The sequence below is a fragment of the Lepidochelys kempii genome, chromosome 10, assembly GCF_965140285.1.
Source record: "Lepidochelys kempii isolate rLepKem1 chromosome 10, rLepKem1.hap1, whole genome shotgun sequence".
Lineage (NCBI taxonomy): Eukaryota > Metazoa > Chordata > Testudines > Cheloniidae > Lepidochelys > Lepidochelys kempii.
The window spans coordinates 51,198,390-51,221,316 of record NC_136389.1 but is presented as its reverse complement, the minus strand read 5'-3'; the positions used below and the strand labels follow the sequence as shown (position 1 = coordinate 51,221,316).

Below are 22,927 nucleotides of genomic sequence, written 5' to 3'. Positions count from 1 at the left end.
CCTTGTCTCCTGATCTCTGACTCCAGCCTGACTTCAACCCAGATTCCTGCCTTTTGATTCTAACCTGGTACTACCTCTGATCTCCAGCCATAGGTGACTGGTAACGGCTGGGTGGGTGGTTGGGCACAATGGCAGACCCTCCCTCCCCTTCTCACCAGAGCCATGGTCCGCTTCCTGCTGACTACCAAGGTACCCTTCAGCAACACCCTCTTGACCATGGCACCCCCCCGACCACCGCCTCTTTGGTGGTTGCCCACCCTTAAGACCAGCCCTGCTTATCTCTCTTAGGGAAAATGGCACCCTGGGTGAACTTATATTTTGGTGCCCTGGCCCCTGCTGCCTCCCCCAGTCCCCCATCCATCCCCTGCATTGCCCCTGGCCCTTGCTGCCTCCCCTGGTCCCTTACCCATCCCCCCCAATCACCCCTGGCCCCCCTTTGCCTCCCTGGGCTCCCCACCCACCTCCCTATTGCCCCAGCCCCTGCTGACTCTCCCAGACCACCCACCTATTGATCCTGGCCCCTACTACCTCCCTGGGCTCCCCACCCCAGCCCTAGCTCCCCTGGGCCCTGCTGCCAACCCTCTCCCATTGCCCCAAGTGACACCTTGAGTTTCCTTCCGTTCACCCCAAGCAGGTAACTGCAGCTGCAGACTTCCCCGTGCCCCCTCTGGCACAGAGCTGTGCTGTCAGTCCAGCCTCACTTCTCTGCTCTGGGTGACAACTAGTAGGGCTCAGCAGGAGCACTTACTGCTGGTGCCTTTCCCAGACACGTCCCTTCAGCAGTACTCTGCCCAACTCCCATCCTGGCAGAAATCTGGGGGCGGTGTGAGATGCCATATCCCCCCTCTGCATGTGTTGCCTATGCCAGTCTCTGACCCTGACCTGACTAACCCAGACTCTTGTTTATGGAACTTGGCCTTGCAATTCCTCCAACTCTGGCCTGGTGAATCCTGTCCCTGGTGGGTAGGCCTCAGGCCAGCTCTGACCACTAGACATGACTGCCTACATCCCAGTCCCTTACACGTGTATACAGCTATATGAACTTGAATACCCTTTCAGTGTCTAATGTGACTGCTTGTAGAAAAAGAAACTGAAAATAGCTCTGCATCCTGGAAAATAAACCAAAGGATTCTAAAGGCGCTGATTATTCTGTTTCCTAGAGGGCTTTGTAAGAGCAGCAGCAAATGAAAAGAACTTTTCTGCTCCCACATAGCAGAAGCACGTGCTAACGTTGAAAGAGCCTGGGAAGGAACTACTGGCTAAAGGCTGAATAAGATGATTATTCACTTTCAGAAAAGCAAAATAAGTACCATGCATAGTTGAACTACTTGGTTTGAGCATTGGCCTGCTAAACCGAGGGTTGTGAGTTCAATCCTTGAGGGGGCCATTTGGGATCTGGGGCAAAAATTGGGGGTTGGTCCTGCTTTGAGCAGGGGGTTGGACTAGATGACCACCTGAGGTCCCTTCCAACCGTGGTATTCTATGATTCCATACTATGCATAGTTTCAGAGTAACAGCCGTGTTAGTCTGTATTCACAAAAAGAAAAGGAGTACTTGTGGCACCTTAGAGACTAACCAATTTATTTGAGCATAAGCTTTTATGAGCTACAGTGAGTATGCATCTGATGAAGTGGGCTGTAGCTCACGAAAGCTTATGCTCAAATAAATTGGTTAGTCTCTAAGGTGCCACAAGTACTCCTGTTCTTTAGGCATAGTTTGAAGATCAAATTGTATTAGAGGTATAGACGGGTGATGAACTCAGAGCACTAACTGAAACCAATGTGGAACTAAAAAATGACCCTTTCATACTGGTTTTTTTTAAATGCACTATGACGTAGCAAATTGTATATGTAGACACACTGAGTCCATCAGCAAAGTAAATGACCATTTCATCTCAACGGGGTTTGCACAACTAAGTGCATCCTAAAATTCCTTGGTGTAGTAGATGGCAAGGTTTGTGTCCCCTCTTCTTGTAGCTCTGATTGCTCCTGCCCCCTTTGGCACTTTTCTGTGTCACTTTATCCCTACTGAAGCATGACACTGATTAAAGATTACTTGTCTGGATTCTGGGGACAGCTGGCTGAATCATTCACTGCATATTAGAACTGGTCAGAATTTTTTTTCCCCCCTGAGGAAGGATTTTTTCCCCCAAAGTATTGAGAACCAAAATATTTTGATTCAGACATGCCTTTTAGGAACTGCAGTTTGGGTGCCTCATGGCCCCCTCCCCCAATTCTTCTCTGTGGGCCGAGCTCCCTGCTTGGATTAAATTTCCTGGATGTACTGTGGTCTCTCCCTCTGGTGGGGAGGCAGTGCTTCATGGAAGCCTGAGCCTAGAGGAGAATGGGAGACATAAGGCAAATGAACAGCAGCTCTCAAGGCACCACAGTGGCAGATCCAAATACAAATATTTCAGTTTTCAAGCAGTGGGTTTTTCAACAACAAACAACAACCACCAATTTCCCATGGAAAGCAGATGCTTTTTATGAAAAAAATTTGTTTAGCTGAAAACCCAGTTCTCCAGGGAAAAACAGTTTAAATAAAACAAATTTGAGTAGCTGTCTAAATTATTTATTTTCTGAACAGCTTAGCTGACTTTGTTTACAAGTCATTCAAGAACTGATCCTGGTTTATACAAACATAGGTATCATTCACAAATTTTGCTAAATAGTTTATATGAATTTATGACAGCCTATGGGCTTTCTGTAAACTGTTTACTGACTATTTGCTATTCACTTTTCATGGTGTATGACTGAACTCCTATGACACATAGTATTGTTTCCACTGCCTGATTGAATGGCTGAAAATTTTTTAAACAATAACAAATAGAAAATAATGCAATTTCTGGTACAAATTTTCAGCCATCCAATGGCTGAGTGTCTGCATGCTGGTGAATAACTATAAGCCCCCCCAAGAAAAATAAGGGAGTGAATCCTCCATGTTTATTCACAAAAATATTTACAAATCACTTTAACTCTGGGATGTAAATGATTCTAGGGTGCAGAATTCTGACATTCAAGTGAGACAGATTCTGGGATGGATATAAGACCCAAAGGTGACTATTGCACATGGTTCAGCAGAAACAATTGGTAGACTGAGAAATTGAGTGTGGGACTGACCAATGGAGGAGCGATCACAACAGTTCCAAGCTCTATTCTGGGATATCCCATTAAATGCATTACCCTGAACAGTTGCTTAGTTAGCCTATGCCTAAAACCAATCCCGATGTACCTTGTAAAACATTACCATTCATGATAAACCTGATGATTCTGCAAAGTGCTAAGGATACTTGACTCTAATGGGACATGACCGTGCTCAGCACTTTCAGGAGGTGCTCCTCATCAGCCAGGATTCCTCACTGTTCTGAAGTCCTCTCATTTTTGCTAAGAGTACAGTCATGTGAATCTCTAAGACTGCAAGAACTCCAGCTTAACCAATGTTCTTTCCTCCTGACACGTCTCGCCTCTGAAAATCAGTCCACTTATTGATTTTATTGCCTACAAATGGAGTTACGTGCTTAAGTTTAAGGAAAGGAGTTTGAAAGTCTGGGACTTTGACTTCTCCCTCAACCTTCCTCTTATGTAGAATAATGGAGATGATAAATCACGATTATTAGGCCTTTGAGTTCCATGTGAATCTGAATAAATAGCAGATGTCATTGAGCAGCAATAAAATAAAATATTTTCCTCTGTGTTTACTCTTTCCATAGGCTCCAGAAACAGTAGAAGGATTTTAAAAGGTGTGGGGAAAGACCACACATATGCAAATAAACAGCTGACGCACAAATACTAGATCCCCATGCACATGCTTGTCAATTAGTGAAAAGCCTTTAAGATGAAAAGCACTGCATATATCATAGTACTTTGTACATTTATATATGTGTGGAAGGATTAGATTTTTATCCATAAATGTTACACACAAACCAATGACAAAATATTTTCATCAATGATCACTGAAATTTACAGATAGGCAAAGAAAGAAATGCTGCTTGAGAACATATCTGAGTCTGATTTAAGGCTATTTGTATTGTAACGGTTATAAAGCTTTAACTTTTTGAATCGCACCATCCCCCCCTTAGTTCCTGCAACTGTGAAAATAGAAAAAAAATGCTTAAAAATAAACATTGACATTTCTATTGAAATTACACTAGAACATCAGAGTTATGAACTGACTGGTCAACCATACACCTTATTTGGAAGCAGTAGTACACAATCAGCCAGCAGAGACCAAAAAAAGCAAATACAGTACAGTACTGTCTTAAACATAAACTACTAAAACAATAAGGGAAAGCAGCATTTTTCTCCTGGATAGAAAAGTTTCAGAGCTGTATTTAGTCAATGTCCAGTTGTAAGCTTTTGAAAGAACAACCATAACATTTTGTTCAGAGTTATGAACATTTCAGTTATGAACAACCTCCATTCCCAAAGTTCTACTGTATACAAGAATAAAAATCTAATTCTGCCAAACCCATATTTATAGCATCTTTAATCCAAGGATTTCAGAGCATGTTACAAGCTTTAATTAAGTTGGACTTATGACATACCTGTGGAGTAAGAATTATCCCCATTTTATGGTGCGGGAAACCGAGGCCCAAGAGAGCAGTAAGAACAGGATCGGGCTGTTCAAGTCAACACACATTTTAGTATGGACTTGAATAGGAGCAGTATCTGGCCCAGGGGAATTGGGAAGGGATGCAAATAAGTTAAAAACAAATCTTATAATATTATATTAGTCAATTTGGATGGCTTCTTACAACTGAGGTAAATCAGTAGTAACTCCACTAAAGTCAGTTATGTTGCACCAATGTAAAACTGGCATTCATGAGAGGAGAATCAGACCAATTATGTTAGAATTGGACCCCATTCTCATTCTACTTACGTAAGTTTTAAACCAGTAAGCAACTCTCACTGACTTCAGTGGAGTTACTTGGATTTATATCGGTTCAGTGGATATCAAAATCTGGGCCTGGCCCCATACTGTAGACAGGATAGAGTGGATCTGCTGGCTCAGTAATAAAAAATGAATCCATCTTTTAATCAGCAGTTTTATCCCTCAAGGTTATATTTCTAAACTTCAGTGTCCACCGATTACAACAAAAGAAAAACTCTCTACTAAAAAACAAACAGGATTCCCTCCTACTGTCTAGAACTAGGTTGTATACCTAGAGAGTAACAACTGGGTGTGGTGCTCTCCCTTCTTAAAGGCTTTCTTCTCGGACCAGGTGACTGTCATTATAGTTATTTCCTATATAACTTCTGAGAACATTCTTGAGCATTCAGTCCCCAACTTTCCCTTGTGACTCAGCACTTGTACTTGTGTATGATCTCAAAACACAAAGTTTGTTATCTGTCAAGCAGAAAGTTAACATGGACTCTGGACCCTGCTACAGGTTCATTGACACAAAATGGCAAAACAAAGTTAACAAAAACTTACATAAGGCCCTGATTCAGTAAAGTATTTGGACAACTCGTGCTTAAAGTCAGGTGCATGTCAAGTACTTAGCCGAATCAGAGCCTTAGTAACTATCAATACATGTAATGTGTCCCCCAAAAGGTCCTATCAAATATTTCTGAACTCTGAACATTGGACAATTAGCGACCACATTTGACTATTCTAATTTGTAATTGGCTTTACAGAATGAATCTGCCAGCTGTCCATGCCTTTGTTAAATAAAAACCCTTTTCTGTGAGCCTAGAATGGCTTTTCTGTAGCTAAAAATCTGCTTACAAGATTCCTGTGGAGCACCTCCATTTCTTCATCTTACAGTCTACTGTTATTGCCTAATACATACAATTCTGTAAGGGTTCCTATTATTTCAAAACTTGTGAACAGGCTTCAGCGGCAAAGCTAACAGGGGACCCTTGTGAGATTCTGCCTACAATTAGATTAATTTTTTCACTTTTATGTAGTAATTCTCCCAAAGCCAGACAAAGGCCACTCTGCAGCCTGGTGAAATTGGTCAGGTCACATGGGTTTACACAAACCTCCCAGCAGTTTTGAGTCACCCTGATTTACCACAGTTAAAGTTTTATTTTCATTCTTCATCACTCCTCACCATCCCATCAGCCATGCATGTGACACCCAGCCATGAACTGCATTCAGTACAATCTGCAAGACTATACAAAGGCCAAATGAACACACTAGTAGGAGATTACTAGAAAAGGATCCCTTAAATATGGGGCAGCTACCACTACCCATAATATGCTATTAATGCAAATTTCTCTCTTAATTCAGGTTTCTTCCCTGTTTAATAAATCATGCAGAATATCATGACTTCTCCAGTCACTACTATCACTGGAACAAATGAAACAAGCAGTAATGTCCCAAGTTTTCAAACAAATGTCCTTTATTTGCTTACCTGGGGGTTCTTTGCCTTTATCTTGGATCTTCTCAGAATAAGTTAGTGATTCTTTTGAGATTTTCTGTTTATCTGTCAGTGTTCTAAGACAAAAGACACAGTTATAAAAAAGTTATCTATAGAGTAACTTTAAAAGTCAGCTAGTAAATACTACATAAGGGAGAGATTATATGGCTCCTGGGAATGGGGAGCCTTTTCACCTCTTGGTCACTGTTTCTAATATGACCACACTAGTGACTGAAAGCATTTCTTATCTGATGGCTGATACTCTCATTTCACATGGTTTAGATTATGAAATCTCAGTCCAAATCTACTGAATAAAGTTAATATCATTTCACATGGTTTAGATTATGAAATCTCAGTCCAAATCTACTGAATAAAGTTAATATCATTTCACATGGTTTAGATTATGAAATCTCAGTCCAAATCTACTGAATAAAGTTAATATCATTTCACATGGTTTAGATTATGAAATCTCAGTCCAAATCTACTGAATAAAGTTAATATCAAATACATCATTACGCTGGGCACTAATTGACCTGTTGTTGGCAGTCACAGCAGAACGGACATGAATTGTACAAGTATAAATTGTGAGCATGTTGGTAATACAGTATGTGGAAGATTTCACTGCTGATATCTGTACTATATCTGTTAAAGGGATTAAAAACAAGTTGCAGAGACTCTTAGTTCCAAATACTATTAATCTAGCACCTGGTACAAACAATTAAAAAAAAAAACAACTTTGTCAACGCAACAGAATCTTTATCACAAGGATGAAATTCACCCCTCCACAGAAGTTTGTTGCAGGGTTGCAAACAACGTATACTCTATACTTGCCTTTGCACACACGTAAAACACAATGGCCACTGGAACAAAAACCAGCTGGCTACTTCAAGTATTAAGGGTTGTTTGAGCCTTTAAGTCCCTGCTCCAGGAGGCTGACTCAGGCACAATGAGACGGGTCCTCTATTGCATCACACTTGTGCATCCACCTAGCACAAACATCAAGGACTACACAATGCTATAGAATCAGAATTCTCCCATCATTACACCAGTGCTAGCATTGTAAATGAGTGGAGGCTTTGAATTTGGGAGCTTTTTATGCCCATGTTGCACAGGTGTAAATGATGGCACAAGCTGCAAGGCACTGGAGAATCAAGCCCATTGCATCACACTTGGAGAAGTTGCAGCATCTGCTCTCCTGTGTGCCTAGCCAGATCTGCTGGCTGGCATAGTTGGTATAGTGCAGTACTTTGTAAAAATTGATGTGATCAACAATGCTCATATTTATACTTTAAAAAAAACACCGACAATCCAAATTGGGAGCAAAAAGCTTTGGTGTCCAATGATTCATGAACATTACTAAAATGGTTTTAGAAACATTAGAATAATGCCAGTATTACTTTTCTCCTACTGCCAGATATTCCAGGCAGCAGTGCAGGATTCCCATCACTGAGAAAGAGCTTATGTAGTAGCTCAACCTCAGCAGCCTGCAGAGTCTCCATGAGCAGACCTCTTAATGGTCAATGAGTGGAGCCTTTAGAAAAGTGTTTCTCAAATTCAGCCACCAGTGGTTTTTCTGCAGTCACAGATTTCTGGGTGGTGATTTGCAAGGGCAAAGCAATGGCTCCTCCTTCAGGGCCACAAGCAGGGGTTGGCCCCTGCTCCCCTCTGGAGCCACAAACACCAGAGGAGCAGGCAGCTGGTGTGAATTCCCCACCTTCCTGGGACAGTGAACTCGGGCTTCAGCTCTGTGGTGGTAGGCTCTGGGTGTGGAGCCCTGGCCACATGGTGGCAGAAGCCACAGTGCTGGCCCTGGGGTCACCCCTCCCAGCATCACCTCTGGCCCCTGTTGCCTCCTTCAGGCACAGGCCCCATCCACAACCATGGGATCCCAGGATCCGGTCGTGGAGCTTCAGGCTCTGGACCCCAACCACAGGTACCAGCCCTTGGCTCACCACCCCACCCCATCACTCCTAGCCCTCGCTGCCTCCTCTGACCCTTCATTCATCCCCCCATGACCCTGCTGCCTCCCTACCCACCTCCCCATCCAGGGCTTAATTTGTCCCCACCTTGATGGGGCTGAGTAAGTCTGCTTGTGAAAATGGATATTTGTATGTTTGTTAATATCTCTCTCCACAGCAGACTTAGTAGCTAGATGGGAGGCTGTGAAAAGGAACATACAAATATCAATTTTCACAGCAGCAGACTTACCAGCTAGCAAGTTTTAAAAAAGCAACCAAAAAAGCAAAAAAAAAAAACAACAACAAAAGACAAGAATGTGCAATGCACCTTATTTGTGTTTCTATTCTGTTTAGGTTCAGTGAAGACTAAAGATAACTGCATATTTTTATTATTAAGCCTTCAAAAAATACCCTACATAAATAAATTATAATGATTTGGACACGTATATGTATGCCTATTTATTTGTTTTTCCTAAAGTTAATTAAGAATTTTAGGAAAAATTGTCAGAGCTGCCACCAGCAAGAGTTGGTGGCTGCATTTTGAGGCCACCAAAAAATTTGTTGTGAGAACCCCTGCTTTAGAAGTGACTGACTACACAATGTAATATTACAGAGAATTTTTTAAATACCTTTGTGTATTTCCGATTTTATTAATATTTCAAATTCTAAACTGAACTGTGTTACTAAGAATCTCTTAACCCTACTCCATTCTTACCCTCTGGACAGAGCCACGAGGAGAGCATGGAGGGAAACACAGGCTAGTTTTTTTTTTTTTAAAAGGAGTAGCAAAAACCCATTCCTCTGTATATGCACGCACACACACACACACACACACACGCCCTGAAAGCGGTATGAACTGTACAGGCTTAGCACCTCCCTCCACCACTGCAGAAACACTGGAAGCACTCTCTACCCCACACAACATAATAATTTTGTTTTAAAAGTCAAATGACCCCAAAAAAACCCAACAATGCATGAGTGGCACCTTAGAGACTGACCAATTTGAGCATAAGCTTTCGTGAGCTACAGCTCACTTCATCGGATGCATACTGTGGAAAGTACAGAAGATCTTTTTATACACAGAAACCATGAAAAAATGGGTGTTTACCACTACAAAAGGTTCTCTCCCCCCACCCCACTCTCCTGCTGGTAATAGCTTATCTAAAGCGATCACTCTCCTTACAATGTGTATGATAATCGAGGTGGGCCATTTCCAGCACAAATCCAGGGTTTAACAAGAATGTCGGGGGGGTGGGGGAAGAGGGTAGGAAAAAAACAAGGGAAATAGGTTACCTTGCACAATGACTTAGCCACTTCCAGTCTCTATTCAAGCCTAAGTTAATAGTATCCAATTTGCAAATGAATTCCAATTCAACAGTCTCTCGCTGGAGTCTGGTTTTGAAGTTTTTCTGTTGTAATATTGCAACTTTCATGTCTGTAATCGCATGACCAGAGAGATTGAAGTGTTCTCCGACTGGTTTATGAATGTTATAATTCTTGACATCTGATTGGTGTCCATTTATTCTTTTATGTAGAGACTGTCCAGTCTGACCAATGTACATGGCAGAGGAGCATTGCTGGCACATGATAGCATATATCACATTGGTGAACGTGCAGGTGAACGAGCCTCTGATAGTGTGGCTGATGTTATTAGGCCCTGTGATGGTGTCCCCTGAATAGATGTGGGCAGTTGGCAACGGGCTTTGTTGCAAGGATAGGTTCCTGGGTTAGTGGTTCTGTGTGTGATATGTGATTGCTGGTGAGTATTTGCTTCAGGTTGGGGGACTATCTGTAGGCAAGGACTGGCCTGTCTCCCAAGATTTGTGAGATAACTTGATTATCATACACATTGTAAGGAGAGTGATCACTTTAGATAAGCTATTACCAGCAGGAGAGTGGGGTGGGGGGGAGAGAAAGCCTTTTGTAGTGGTAAACACCCATTTTTTCATGGCTTGGGTGTATAAAAAGATCTTCTGTACTTTCCACAGTATGCATCCGATGAAGTGAGCTGTAGCTCACGAAAGCTTATGCTCAAATAAATTGGTTAGTCTCTAAGATGCCACAAGTACTCCTTTTCTTTTTGCGAATATAGACTAACACGGCTGGTACTCTGAAACTTATCCTTGTACTAGTGTAGGGATTTTTTTTTGTTTGTTTTGTATTAAATTACATTACCCTGAAGATGGGTTAAGATGGAATGTGCGAACCTCTAGTGTGGGGTGTCTGTCTCCCAGTTAACAAATTTCTTCTATCACTCACGTGTTTCTTCTAGAAGTGATTCCGTTTGCTCCTCCTGGGGGCAGCTGCTTCTCCACTCTGAAAGATTTGCTTGTGTTTTCCCCACATCAGGTTCCACAGTGTGCAGCAGCTTTCATTTACTCAGCAGCTCTTGCTGCTAGCTCATTTAAGGTCTCACTCTACAATCTGCTTTCCTAAAGGCAGTAAGCTTTTGACTACTGATTGCTATTTATTGTTAACAGTAGGTGTACCTCCTCTGCATTAATCACTCCACTCCCTTATCATACCTGAATTATTGTGCAATGTCTACTTGTTTGTCTTTAGTAATTTAGGACTGAATCCTGCAAGCTTTTACTTATGCAAATAGTTTCTTCATATGTGAATTCCTGTTGCCTTCAGTGGCGCTCCTGGCATAAATGAACATGTGTTTATAATTTGCCTAGTAATGAATTAAACTAAATTAGACAATATGCCATTTTTATCCACTACAGAACTTTTTGATCAAACATGGCTTTCCTATCCAACTGCTTACTTCTCTTGAGGACAATCTGAAATACTAAGTCTCTCAAACTGTTCAAAAACCAAAATGATTTAAGAGACCAATACTAGAATACATGAAAAAGATGCTCTCATAAACCCAATTTCCCTGGCCAGTGTGTCCTAACACAGCAAAAGATCAATTGTTAAGAAGATATCATTGAACATCAGTTAAGCTCCTAGTATATACATTCCCCAACATTTATTTTCTAAGTACATTCCACTATTCACAGTCCAATAGATTCAGGTAGAATATCTGGGGCCAAACCTGCAAGGTCTGTAGTGCCTCCCACTAGATAGGGCTGAGCAAATAATTGATTTTTTGGTTCGGTGGTTGAACAGAAAAATTAAAAAGAAAATTTTTGGTTAGTTTCAAACCAAAACTAGATTTAAAGAAAAACTTTGGAGAAACAAAACCAAAAAATATTTGGGTCAAACAAAACGTTCTGATTGATTTTAAATTGACATTGTCAAAGAAGTCCATTTAGAAAAATGTTTGGGGGGGGAACCAACCTTTTGACATTTCTGAAATTTTTCTTCCCAGTTTTTTTCAGCCAAAAATATTTGCCAAATTTGACCCAAAATGCGGATAAGATTCAATGCCCCTCAAAATGCATGTAATAAGGCAGGCCTGCCTGAAGTGTCCTGTTGTGGCAGAACAAAGGACTTCCTTAGTTGCCTTTTCTTCAGAGTCCCCACTAACTCCACAACAGCTCTCTTGTCTCAATACTTTCCCTCTTTGGGACCAGCTTATTACTAAAAGTCCCAGACATAGTCCATTTCTCACACCCAGTTTATGCAGTCCTTAAAATCCCACAATCTTTACACTATTGATAAAGCCAGGGCTGACCTCAGAGAAAAATGGCATCCTGGGCGAACTTGCATTTTGGTGCACCAGCCCCCTCTGCCTTCCCAGGTTCCCCACCTACCCCACCCCCCATCATCCCTAGCCCCCACTACCTCCCTGAATTCCCCACCCACCCACCCTGCTCCCGTTGTCTCCCTAGGCTCCCCGCCCATCCTCTCCACTCATCCCCCCCATTGCCTTCAACCCCTGCTGCCTCCTTCAGTCCCCCAGCCACTGCCCCTGGCCCCACACATCATCCCTGCTCCCCACCCATCCCCCCTGGCCCAAGATAACTCCCTGGATCCCAGTGATTAATTTGTAATGCAAGAGGTGCCAGGGCTCAGGAAGTTCCTCTGGCCACTGAGTGATGTGTAACTGACATGGCAAGCCCAGAGGTGCTGGGGCTGACTGCCAAGCCTAGAGGTGCCAGGGCTCAGCCCTGGAACAAATTAAGCTCTGTGGGCTCCCCACCCATCCCCTCCCTAACCTCCACAGCCTCCTTGGGCTCCCCAACCCTCTATTGTCCCCAGGCCCCACTGCTTCCCCTGCCCCATTGCCCTAAGCTCCCTTCCACATCCTTGCAACCAAGGTCCACCCCAATCTTGCTTCTGGACCACAGCACTACCTGACCATTGTGCCCAGGACAGCCACCCACCCATAAGGCCAGCCCTGGACGAAGCACCTAGCATGCTCCAGCATCTTCCACCACAGGTGGGCACTTCTGGTCCTGATTGAAAGATAGGAGAGGACCAAAGAAGTGCTGAAACCATTTTTTCTAGCTGGGGTGCTGAGAGCCATTAAACCAAACTGTAAACCCTGTATATAATGGAACCACTTCAAGCCAGGGGGTCCTGCAGGACAACCACCTCAGGCCTTCCAGATGCATCACAACCCTGCTGTTCCCAGCAGGAATGACCACAGCCTCTCTGCTGGAGTTCATTCTCACCAGGGGAGCATCCCTCACCCTCCCTGGCCTTCAGCTCTCCAGCATGGGATTTATCCACTGATGTCTCCTTCACTGGTCTCTGCCATCAGCCCTCTCTGGCACTCAGCTTTGGCTCTCCAGCTTAGAAGTCAGCAGGCAACTTCCTCTGCTGCTCTCTGGCCTTCAGCCATCTCCAGCCCTAGTTGGCCAGCCCCTGGTTAAGAGGGATCCACCAGCAAACCCCTCTGCTGCTCTTCTACCTTCAGCTTTCCCCCAGGAGCCTCCTGCAGCTTCTTTCTATAGTTTCCTGGCTCTCACTTGCTAATCTCTCACCCCATTGAAGCTCTCATGTGCACTTCTCTAGACTGAACCCTCCACTATCTCTTTCCCCATTTTTATGGCTCAGATGCCATCCCTTGAAACCCAACTGGGAAGCAGTTGATGAGTCAAAAGGCCAGTGCTACCCTGTGACAATGCATTTTTTGGTGAAATTGCTATTCACCAAAAAAGTTTCACCCAACTTTACTACTAGGTACTAAACATTCTCAACTGCCACTGAGACAGGATTGAGCCCTTAGGTACATTAAATAAATATGCAAACATGCGGATATCTTTAATTTATATTATATTAAGGGCTCAATTGTGCCCTCCTTATGCAGGTGCAAGTAGTGCAAGGTGCAATTCCAGGAAGAAATGTGGCTGAATCATCTTGAATTCTTTTTGGTAATTCCTGTTGTAATGTTAGCCCCTCCTGCAAGGGCTGTGGTTTAAAGACCACAAGTTTGCAGTAAGAATTCTAAACACTCAAGACAGCGGAGTCACCCTAGCTTTACATCAATGCAAGATGAGAATATGGCCCTGAAGCTCCCGAGTTGTATAACCCCTGTGTCTCATCACAGGGTATACAGAAATATGTGAAGAAGAAAAAAAACCCGCCATCACTAAAATGAGTTTTAGTACCAGATAATGCACCCACTTGGGCCAGTGACTGAACTCAATGGACATAAATAATGTTGTGATGGGTTTGGTCACACAGAGTCCCCCTTGGAACTGTCACCTGAAGTGCTGAGATTACCTCTGAGCACATTTCCCCTGCCAGCTTGGGACTCCAAAACCCTGTCATGTTGAGCCAGACACGCTAGCCTGCTGAAACACAGACCCAGGTGTGGTCCATGCCTGCAAAGCTGCAGGCTTTAAGTGAAAACAGATCAGAAGGTCACCTAGCTCCAGCACCCAGACACCCAGTTCCCAATGGGATCCAAACCCCAAATAAATCCGTTTTACTCTGTATAAAGCTTATACAGGGTAAACTCAAATTGTCCACCCTCTATAATACTGGTAGAGATGCACAGCTGTTTGCTCCCCCAGATATTAATCTCTTACTCTGGGTTCATTAACAAACAAAAACGTGATTTTATTAAATATAAAAAGTAGGATTTAAGTGGTTTCAAGTAATGACAGAACAAAGTAAGTCACCAAGCAAAATAAAGCAAAAACATGCAAGTCTAAGCCTAATACATTAAGAAACTGATTACAGATAATATCTCACCCTCAGAGATGTTCCAATAAGCTTCTTTCACAGACTAGACTCCTTCCTAGTCTGGGCCCAATCCTTTCCCCTGGTACAGTCCTTGTTAGTTCCAGCAGACATCTTAGGTGGAAAGCAGGGGTGTTCTCAAGACTCGCAGCCACCTCTGTCCTGCTTCACCCCTTTTTATGGTTTTGTCACAAGGCGGCAATCTTTTGTCTCTCTGGGTCCCCACCCCTCCTAAATGGAAAAGTACCAGATTTAGGATGGATTCCAGTATGAGGTGACATGATCACATGTCCTGTGAGACTCCAGCCTCCATTCTTCCTGGGCTGGCCCCCCCATGTACACTGGAAGGTTTGTAAGTAAACAGAGCCGTTTACAACCAATTGTCCTGGTCAATGGGAGCCATCAAGATTTAAACCACCATTAATGGGCCAGCCTTTGCATAATTACAATAGAACCTCAGTTATACTTCATATTTTTAGCTTCAGATCCAAGAATAATACCTATATACAAATAGGAGGAATACATTCAGTAGATTATAACCTTTGTTATGATACCTTACAAGAGACCTTTTGCATAAAGCATATTCCAGTTACATCATATTCACACTCATAAGCATATTTCCATAAAACACAGGGAGTGCAATGTCACAAATGTAACGGAGGAAACCACGTTGGCCACAAGATAAATTATAAGAAATCCAGGCTACCTTTCTATGGAGGAGACAAAATTATGCTAAACAGATTTCTCTCACACTTGCACTAGTCCAAATAGCCACACCTACTAATCCTGTCAACAGGCTCAGCTTATTTACAAGCTAGTAGTAGTAGCTATTTATCGCTGACTGTGCAAACTTGTTTTTCATAAATACTGAAACAAACTTTCTCAAACTACTAATGTAATGTAAAAAGAAAAGGAGTACTTGTGGCACCTTAGAGACTAACAAATTTGAGCATAAGCTTTCGTCAGCTACAGCTCACTTCATCGGATGCAATGTAAAAGCTACATTAAGCTTAAAGAACAAAATAAAATAAAAAAATTACTGCCTACTAAAGTTCACAAGTAGCTAATAGCTTTTATAAAAGGGAGGCTGCTAATCACAGGCATAGTTTGACTTCTATATTTGGGGGGGGCCAGGAGCCACCCCTCCCCAGCCACCCTGCTCTGAAGGGCAGCAGAAATTCAGAGCTGGGTAGCTGGAAAGTGGTGGCTGCTGGCTGGGATGTTCATGTGTTTGTGGCATGGGAGGATTATATTTTTAATCCCACTCCCAGCCCCATCCGCCCACCCAATACCCACTCCCACCCATTCCCGGATTGTTTCTTGAATTTTTATCCTGCTCCTGCTATTATGGCAGCAGGTCCTGCAAGACCCATGGGATCCCAGTCCCACTGCAGGGCTCTACCTCACATTAGGAATCAAATCGGAATTGTAAACTACTAAAACAAAAATTGTATATAGTTTGGGGGTGGGGGGGACAACACCTCTACATACAAATCTATGCTCCTGCTGCCAACAATAGCCTATCCTGAAGTGGAAACAGCTATCTTGATTTGCAAGAAAAGGACCAAAAATCTCTTTTTTAGTCACTAAAAATAAGTTGATTCTTTTCCTTTTAGTTTGGTAAGTAGACAAATTTAGTACATTATTAAAAACTATATGAGAGCATGGAAAAGAAATAAGGCTTTACTCGGACGATAAAGTGTATGACACAACTCTAGAATGATCTTGTAATAGACTGGCTTGCTCCCTTCTGACCTATGCAGCAGAAATCCAGCTCTCCAGTGATGAATTCTATCCAACTCAGCCTCATTGTACTCTCTACAAATGGCTATACAGAAGTTATTATAATACTTTTTCTCTCTTCCCCATCCATTTTCAAGTAACTGCAGCCCAGTTTCCAGACTCAAAAACATGTCACAGAAGGTATTTTTCCCTCCACAAATTCTGCACTTTCATCTTCCTTAATATCAGAGTTCTGGATACCATATAAGCCTAGAATCCTGTGTCCAGCACACACACAGAGCTATGCATATAATTTAACTGCCCAAACTCAAGCCTATATATAGGTGGCACTGTTTGATGGGATCAAAGTACTATGCCAGTTTCTTTATAAGTGTCACCACAGAAGCATATGTATCTCAAGTATTTGAGACGACTATCTCCAGTCCTTGAAACTCCAGTGTCACCAATATCCTTTTAACAGAAGAAAAAAAAAACAAAACAAAACAAAACTAAAAATCAAGCAAAACTCCCCTTTACTAAAATGAAAGCAAAATTTGAGAGGCTTAAACTGCCCCCCTAAAGTCCAAAAGTCACAGATCAGCATCTTTTTCTCTTGATTCATCATCTCCTTTAGCATATATTTATTGACCACTGTGAACAAAATTTCTTTGCTTATGTATCAACATCCCGGACATCTGCTGAGTAAAAGTATGCAAAGATTGAACAAGAGTCTTTATCTGTAATTTGCAGAAAGCACAGATTTTATGAGTAACCTATAATATGGATATTTACACAAAGTGTCAAACCTCTGATTTTTATTTTTGGACAAAATATAATTTAAGAGAGAAATTCCTGTTTTAGCTACGTTAAGATTCGAGAAGAAGTCAATTCAATTGAAGAGGTTATCAATATTATTCATCAGCGCAAAAGGCTAATGTATACATTTGCCCTTATGAGAATGTATAATACTTTCTGAATACATATTATCCTTGATACAAGAAGGCACTAGCCTGAAAATGGCCCAAATTAACGAAATTACCTTTGATCGTAAAGCAAGTCTACCTGGACACACAAGTTATCATCTAGAGTTTTACACTTATGTAAAGTGGATGACAGGAAATATAAAATCCAATTTCATTTTTACAGAAAAGGTGAGGCCGTTGTTCTAATAAGATGTACTGCTGGAACTCACATTCATGGTGTTCTCACCACTTTATTTTAAGCCTTTAACGGTTACAGTAATGGACTTTACAGAAAATACTAAAATTGTAATAATATGAACACTATGTTAAGAAAACATCTATAGTGTGGTTTGTGCTTATATTACATACCTCCCAACCTTTCCAATCCAAGCAGGATTTGGTCACTGTCAATCCCTGTGGTCCCATCTCCACTGCAGCCCCTGGTCCCAGTGCCTCCTTTATCATGCCCATGCCACAGTCAGCCTCCACCTTCCAGCCCAAGCAGGTGCAATGTCATTTCCCATTCCTGAGCTCCCTACAGCCATTGAACATGCCCAAGGAGGCTGAACATGCCCAGGAGCAGCTGAAACTGCTGCCCTCTCTAGCTCTGCCCCTGCCAATGATGCACACCATATGTACGGCTATGGGTGCCACTGAATGCAGGAAATGATCTACTTCAACTAGGACATGGGGTTTAGTGGGTCAAAGTGGGACAGTCTCATGGAACCCAAAACTGTTGGTAGACATTACTAATAATTATTACACACATTTCCAAAGAGTCTGGAGAAAGAGAAGGGGTCACTGGGAAGAGCCTCATTACAGTAATAGTAACAGTTGTAATTATTCCCTTCTGCTCTGATCAGACAGGAAAAGAGGTACTGACTAATAATAGTTGGAATAGTCCACCATCTTTAGTGGGACACAACAAACTTCTAGTAAATGTCACTCATTTCACAATCTTCTCTTAAATTAAGTTTCAAATTTCCCCATGAAATCATAGTAACAAGTCATAAAACAGAGACTGGTGAACTAAAATTAATAAACCTGAGGTAAAATTCTTAGGATGCCCTTGTCTCTTTTCTCGTATGCAATTTCCCATCCAAGAGATGGATCAGTCTGTCTGCTCCTGTTCTACTGCAGGCAGTGATCTAGGTGCCAGTCTACTAAAAATCCCATGACTTGTGATCAATTTGCAAGAGTTGGCAACGTGCCTTCCCCTGGCTGCTCGGAGGGGACTTCCTTTACCTGCCTCCACCTCCATGCTATGAAACCTGGCATCCAATCCCTTTTATTTCTCACCTCCCTCATCGTTCTCTGCACAACTTCTCAGCCTCCTTCCTGCCCCACATACCCCTGCATCATTCTGCTGCAACCCCTAAATCTGCCTCTTGCTCTTCCCAGTGACCCCTTCCCCTCATTCACTTTTCAGTGGCTCTGCACCTCTTCACAGTCCATGTCCTGTCTAGCCCCCTAAAATACACAGGGACAGCCATTTTACCTGGTAGCATAGCTTCAATCTCGCTGAAAACAGCAAGAGGTGACAGACAACTTTATTAAGGGCAGCCTCACTTCCGCAAGCTGATAACCAGCTGGGAAATGGTGGCCATCTTGCTGGCTTCAGCCCCATTGACAGTAATAGGAGGTGGTAGCCATTTTGAATATGTGAAAATTCATGAGTTAGCAACCTTTCTTCATGTTTTTACATGAAAAGGTTAAAAAAATCCCAAAATTGCTAGAGTTGTGACCAAAACAAAACCAAAACAAGAACTGGCAATACTGCATCCTGTTAGTCACACATCATAACCCTCAGAAAATCATACAGTTACCCATCCACTCTGTGGTCGCTCACAGAGGCCCCAGTTCAGCAAAGCACTTAAGTACATACTTACATTTAAGTATGTACTTAAGTCCCATTGACTGTAATGTTAAACATGAACTTAACTGCATTGCTGAATACAAACCAAAATCAGGGCTCATTCATCTAAACAGGCAAGAGGGGAAAGGCCTAGTTCAGGTTATCCACAGTCACAATCTGGATATTTCCAAAAGTCCATATTTACATTTCACATAACTTTCTGATTTGAATAGGTCTACACTCCTAAATATGGACTTCTCACAGCCCAGAGTGGAATAGGGGGGATTCAAAATATTCCCAGCTGCTAGTATATAAATCAAAGATACATGAAAATGGTACAGGAGCACAGTTAAGGGTTTCTGGACTGTCTTACCTGTGCATTTCCAGGCACTTGGGAGTTGGGTTTAACCTCATTAAATGGTCAAAAAGTCAGAAGATTTTCAGTGCAAGGTTCTAATAACGATTCTTTTAACAAATTAATTATACAAACTTATTTCCATTTTACTGAAATTTTTGATCTGGGAATTTCACATAGAATTATATACTTTTGTCTAGCAGTTAGCCATGAATTTCTGCAGTTGACCGTCTGAATCATAATTCAGTTTTTAGAACTGCTAGACTAAGCTATTGCTTGTGGAGAAGTTTTTTGTTTTGTTTTTTTACAATGCAATGTACTGAGTTGCTTTCCATTGCCAGAAGTCAGCACTAGATGACAGGATATGGATCACTCAATAATTGACCTGTTCTGTTCATTCTTTCTGAAGCATCTGGCACTGGCGTGTCAGAAGACAGGATACTGGTCTGACCCAGGATGGCTGTTATGTTTTTATGCACCGAGTTATATTTTCTGGATTTTGGGCCATTTGTTTGGTACATTTGTAATAGACCTGCACCTATGGTTTATTTACTGAATCCTAAGTCCTCTGCATCTTGATGGAACATAGGTAAATATTTTGAATGTAATAAAGATGACTTTTCGCAAAAAGTCTTTAATGTTTAATATGAAATAAGGTTTTAAACACATTGCACCAATAGGTTGGCTAATAAGGAGTGTATTGAGAATGGTGTGTCTGGATGGTGATTTCATCCACCCTTGAGACTAAGTCCTTCATGTGATACGTCTAATACCAGCTTGGAATATTTAAGTCCACTGATAGGTTCCTAACCTGAATTTCCTTCAAATTATATTTAATCAAGTGCTTGTTTCCATGGCAGATTGGGGTGAAATTCTGTCCCTATTAAGTCAATGCCAAAACTTCCACTGACCTCAACAGAGTCAGGATTCTACCTTATTCACTTATGTACAAATTTAAAAACACAAGTTACATTAAGCTACCCACAGCAGGTACTCCGATATCAACTGTGAAATAGAGAGAACCACTACTTCTGCCTCTAGAAATATTAGCAGTCATGTATTCCAGATGAAAAATAAAGAACTTAAGGGGTGGGAAGAAAAATAAACCTTAAAAGGGAAATACAAATGAATCTTATTGAAACAAAGTTTTAAGGTGCTGATAATGATTTGTCAGTGCTTAGTGTAAGTCTAGAATAAGGTGTCTATCAGGAACCAAGCTCTTTCATGTATTGGGAAAAAAAATCGAGACTTAATTTCGAGATTCTGAAATTAATTGATATTGGCTGTTGCCCACCCTGAGCAGGCTGCCAGTTCTACAGTACTATTTGCCTTGCTTTACATACATGTATGCTGAAGGAGAAGAAAAAAAAAATCACATTACGCTGAGAGTGACTGCTGCCCTAAGGTTGAAGTAACTTTTAAGCCATTTTTCAACTCCATACTCTTTTTTTACAGAACTGTTTTCAATTTTTGTAGAACTACAAATCTTCACATCAGTATTCAGATCACTGTTTCCCCATCCCCCAAAATCACTGCTACACCCATTTCTGGATTTAACGGTTTCTGTCTTATGCAGTGAACACTATGCCACTGGACACAGGTGTTCAAATAAAAAAAACTGTGCAAACTGACTATTTTTATAAATAAACGCACAGAATACTATAAAGGGACAGTCTGTGATCCAGAGATCCAGAACAGAATTGGTAAAATTTTGATAATTATTTCACTGTGGATAGGACATAGTCTGAACTGAATAATGCTAGTAGCAATAAAATTCAGACAGTCTATGGATTAGCAAAGGAGATTGTCAATTCAGAATCATTGGCACAGTTTTCTTTGCTTTCTAGTTTCAACAAAGGACTTTTGTCATTCTGCATTAAATAGTAAAGTTAACATTAAGTGAATATGGTTCACATTGACTTTAGCAGGAGCAGAATCAGGTCCTTAGTTTTAGGGTTTGTGAAATAAAGATTGTTTGTTAGTATAAATTCTCAAAGTTACTTTACCTGGTTTCGTGGCTTTCTGCCATTTCATTTTCATCTTGCAATTTTTTCTTAAGGGTCTCTTCGCTGCCAGCCATTCTGACAAACTCTCCACAACAAATATGCTAAAAATTTGTCTGGATCAGGCATAAATAAGCTCCTGAGACCATTTAAGAAACTAACAGAAACAGGATACTTGTTCAAATAAAGACGTAATGCAAGAGGAGGAGACTAAAGCTCCATTTCTCTCCGATTTTAACATGCTTGAAATGTCACAGAGCCTGCCAGTTGCTTACTGTTAAAAGTTTTTTATTCAGTTTTCTGTAATTATACATGAGAAGAATTTCAATGAGACCATAGTTCTTTAAGATGCAAATTTTCTCTTTTGCTGGGATATCTAACCCCAATCAGTCCACAGCTTACAACAACCGAAGCAATTCTGATTCTCTTATTAATTCTAGTTTCAAAATAGAGCATCCAAGTAAACTATTTTCTCCAAAAAATGTAGATTAATTAAATTAGGATATGACTCCGACAAGTCAATGACACATATGAAACCCATTCCTTTAAATGGCTGAGTGCCAACAGCTCCCTTTTACTTCAATTCACAGGACCAGGACTACCATATATATTGAAAAGGATCTGCTCACCACTTAACTAATAGCCTGCCAGAATTTAAGAAAAAACTGTTTTGCCACTTGGGGAATAAATGTATATGAACACTTTCCTAAATTTATATTATCCCCTTTGCTAGAAGTGTATTATTGCTGAAATATATCCCCAGTATATTGACAATGCAGCACAGTATTCAATAAGTATCATTCTATCGAGTGCAATTTGAAATCGGCGGGGAAAAAGAGAAAACCTTGGAGGTAGGTCCCAAGAGTTCTCATCCTAACCACCCCCAGATACGTTTGAAAATATGTAATAGCACAATATGAAACATTACAAAGGCAAAAAAGTGTATATTTATGGGGCCCAGGATTCAAGAATAAGCATTTTTGTCAAGGGTGATTAAAATCAGAGTCAGAGAAATCTCCCTACTTCTTCCTTCAGTTTGGTGACAATTTTCAAAAGGGTTCCTTCAGGGCTCTAGAAAGCCCACTTAAATTTATTACTGGTTTTCCCAATCATTACAAGGAAAATGTGTTGGTTTCAGCTTGGATAACTTTTACTGTAGAATGTAACAAAGCAGCAGGCCATCGCAGACCAAGTGGGCCCTTTTGCTTTTTTTTTTTTTTTGGGTGTTCAGTTTATTAGAAGCCCAAAGTCAAGAGGAATAAATTCCAGACATTTATTCTCCTCTAATCATATTTTTTTTCCCTCTCTTTCTCTTATCACCTAAAATTTTTTACCTTCTACTGAAAGTGAAGGAGTCCAGCTAGAAGATCACTGGCTTCTGTGGGTGGGTGCTGTCTGTGGTTTTGGGTGGTTCAATGACAGGAGTGGACCTCATGGAGGGAGCATGAGTTCTGATGAGAATGCTCTGAAACCTGTCCTCTGAATGAGTGCTCCATCTTAAATTAAAAAAAAAAAAGCCACTTCAGAGATCTGGTCTTTAAAATATTTTACTTCAGGTCAAAGAAATAACAAGGGAAAACTCAATAACCATCCCTAAATTAACCTGAAAGTACTGTACTTGGGA

The 22,927-nt window shown here is 41.4% G+C and overlaps 1 protein-coding gene across 3 annotated transcripts in view; it reads right to left on the bottom strand.

The window, feature by feature from the left end:
- Positions 1-21,520, bottom strand: part of ACSBG1 (acyl-CoA synthetase bubblegum family member 1) — a 68,970-nt gene extending 47,450 nt beyond the window's left edge. For 2 of the 3 annotated variants that reach the window (XM_073303550.2, XM_073303551.2), the window contains exons 1-2: positions 21,307-21,520; positions 6,359-6,441 (exon numbers count right to left, since the gene is read on the bottom strand). In XM_073303550.2, the coding sequence (XP_073159651.1) occupies positions 6,359-6,441; positions 21,307-21,380 (157 nt within the window). In that variant the 5' untranslated portion in view covers positions 21,381-21,520. Of the gene's footprint in view, positions 1-6,358; positions 6,442-6,558; positions 6,624-21,306 lie in introns of those variants that run through there. The other variant, XM_073303552.2, reaches the window with a different exon arrangement.
- Between the last annotated feature and the right edge of the window lie 1,407 nt (positions 21,521-22,927).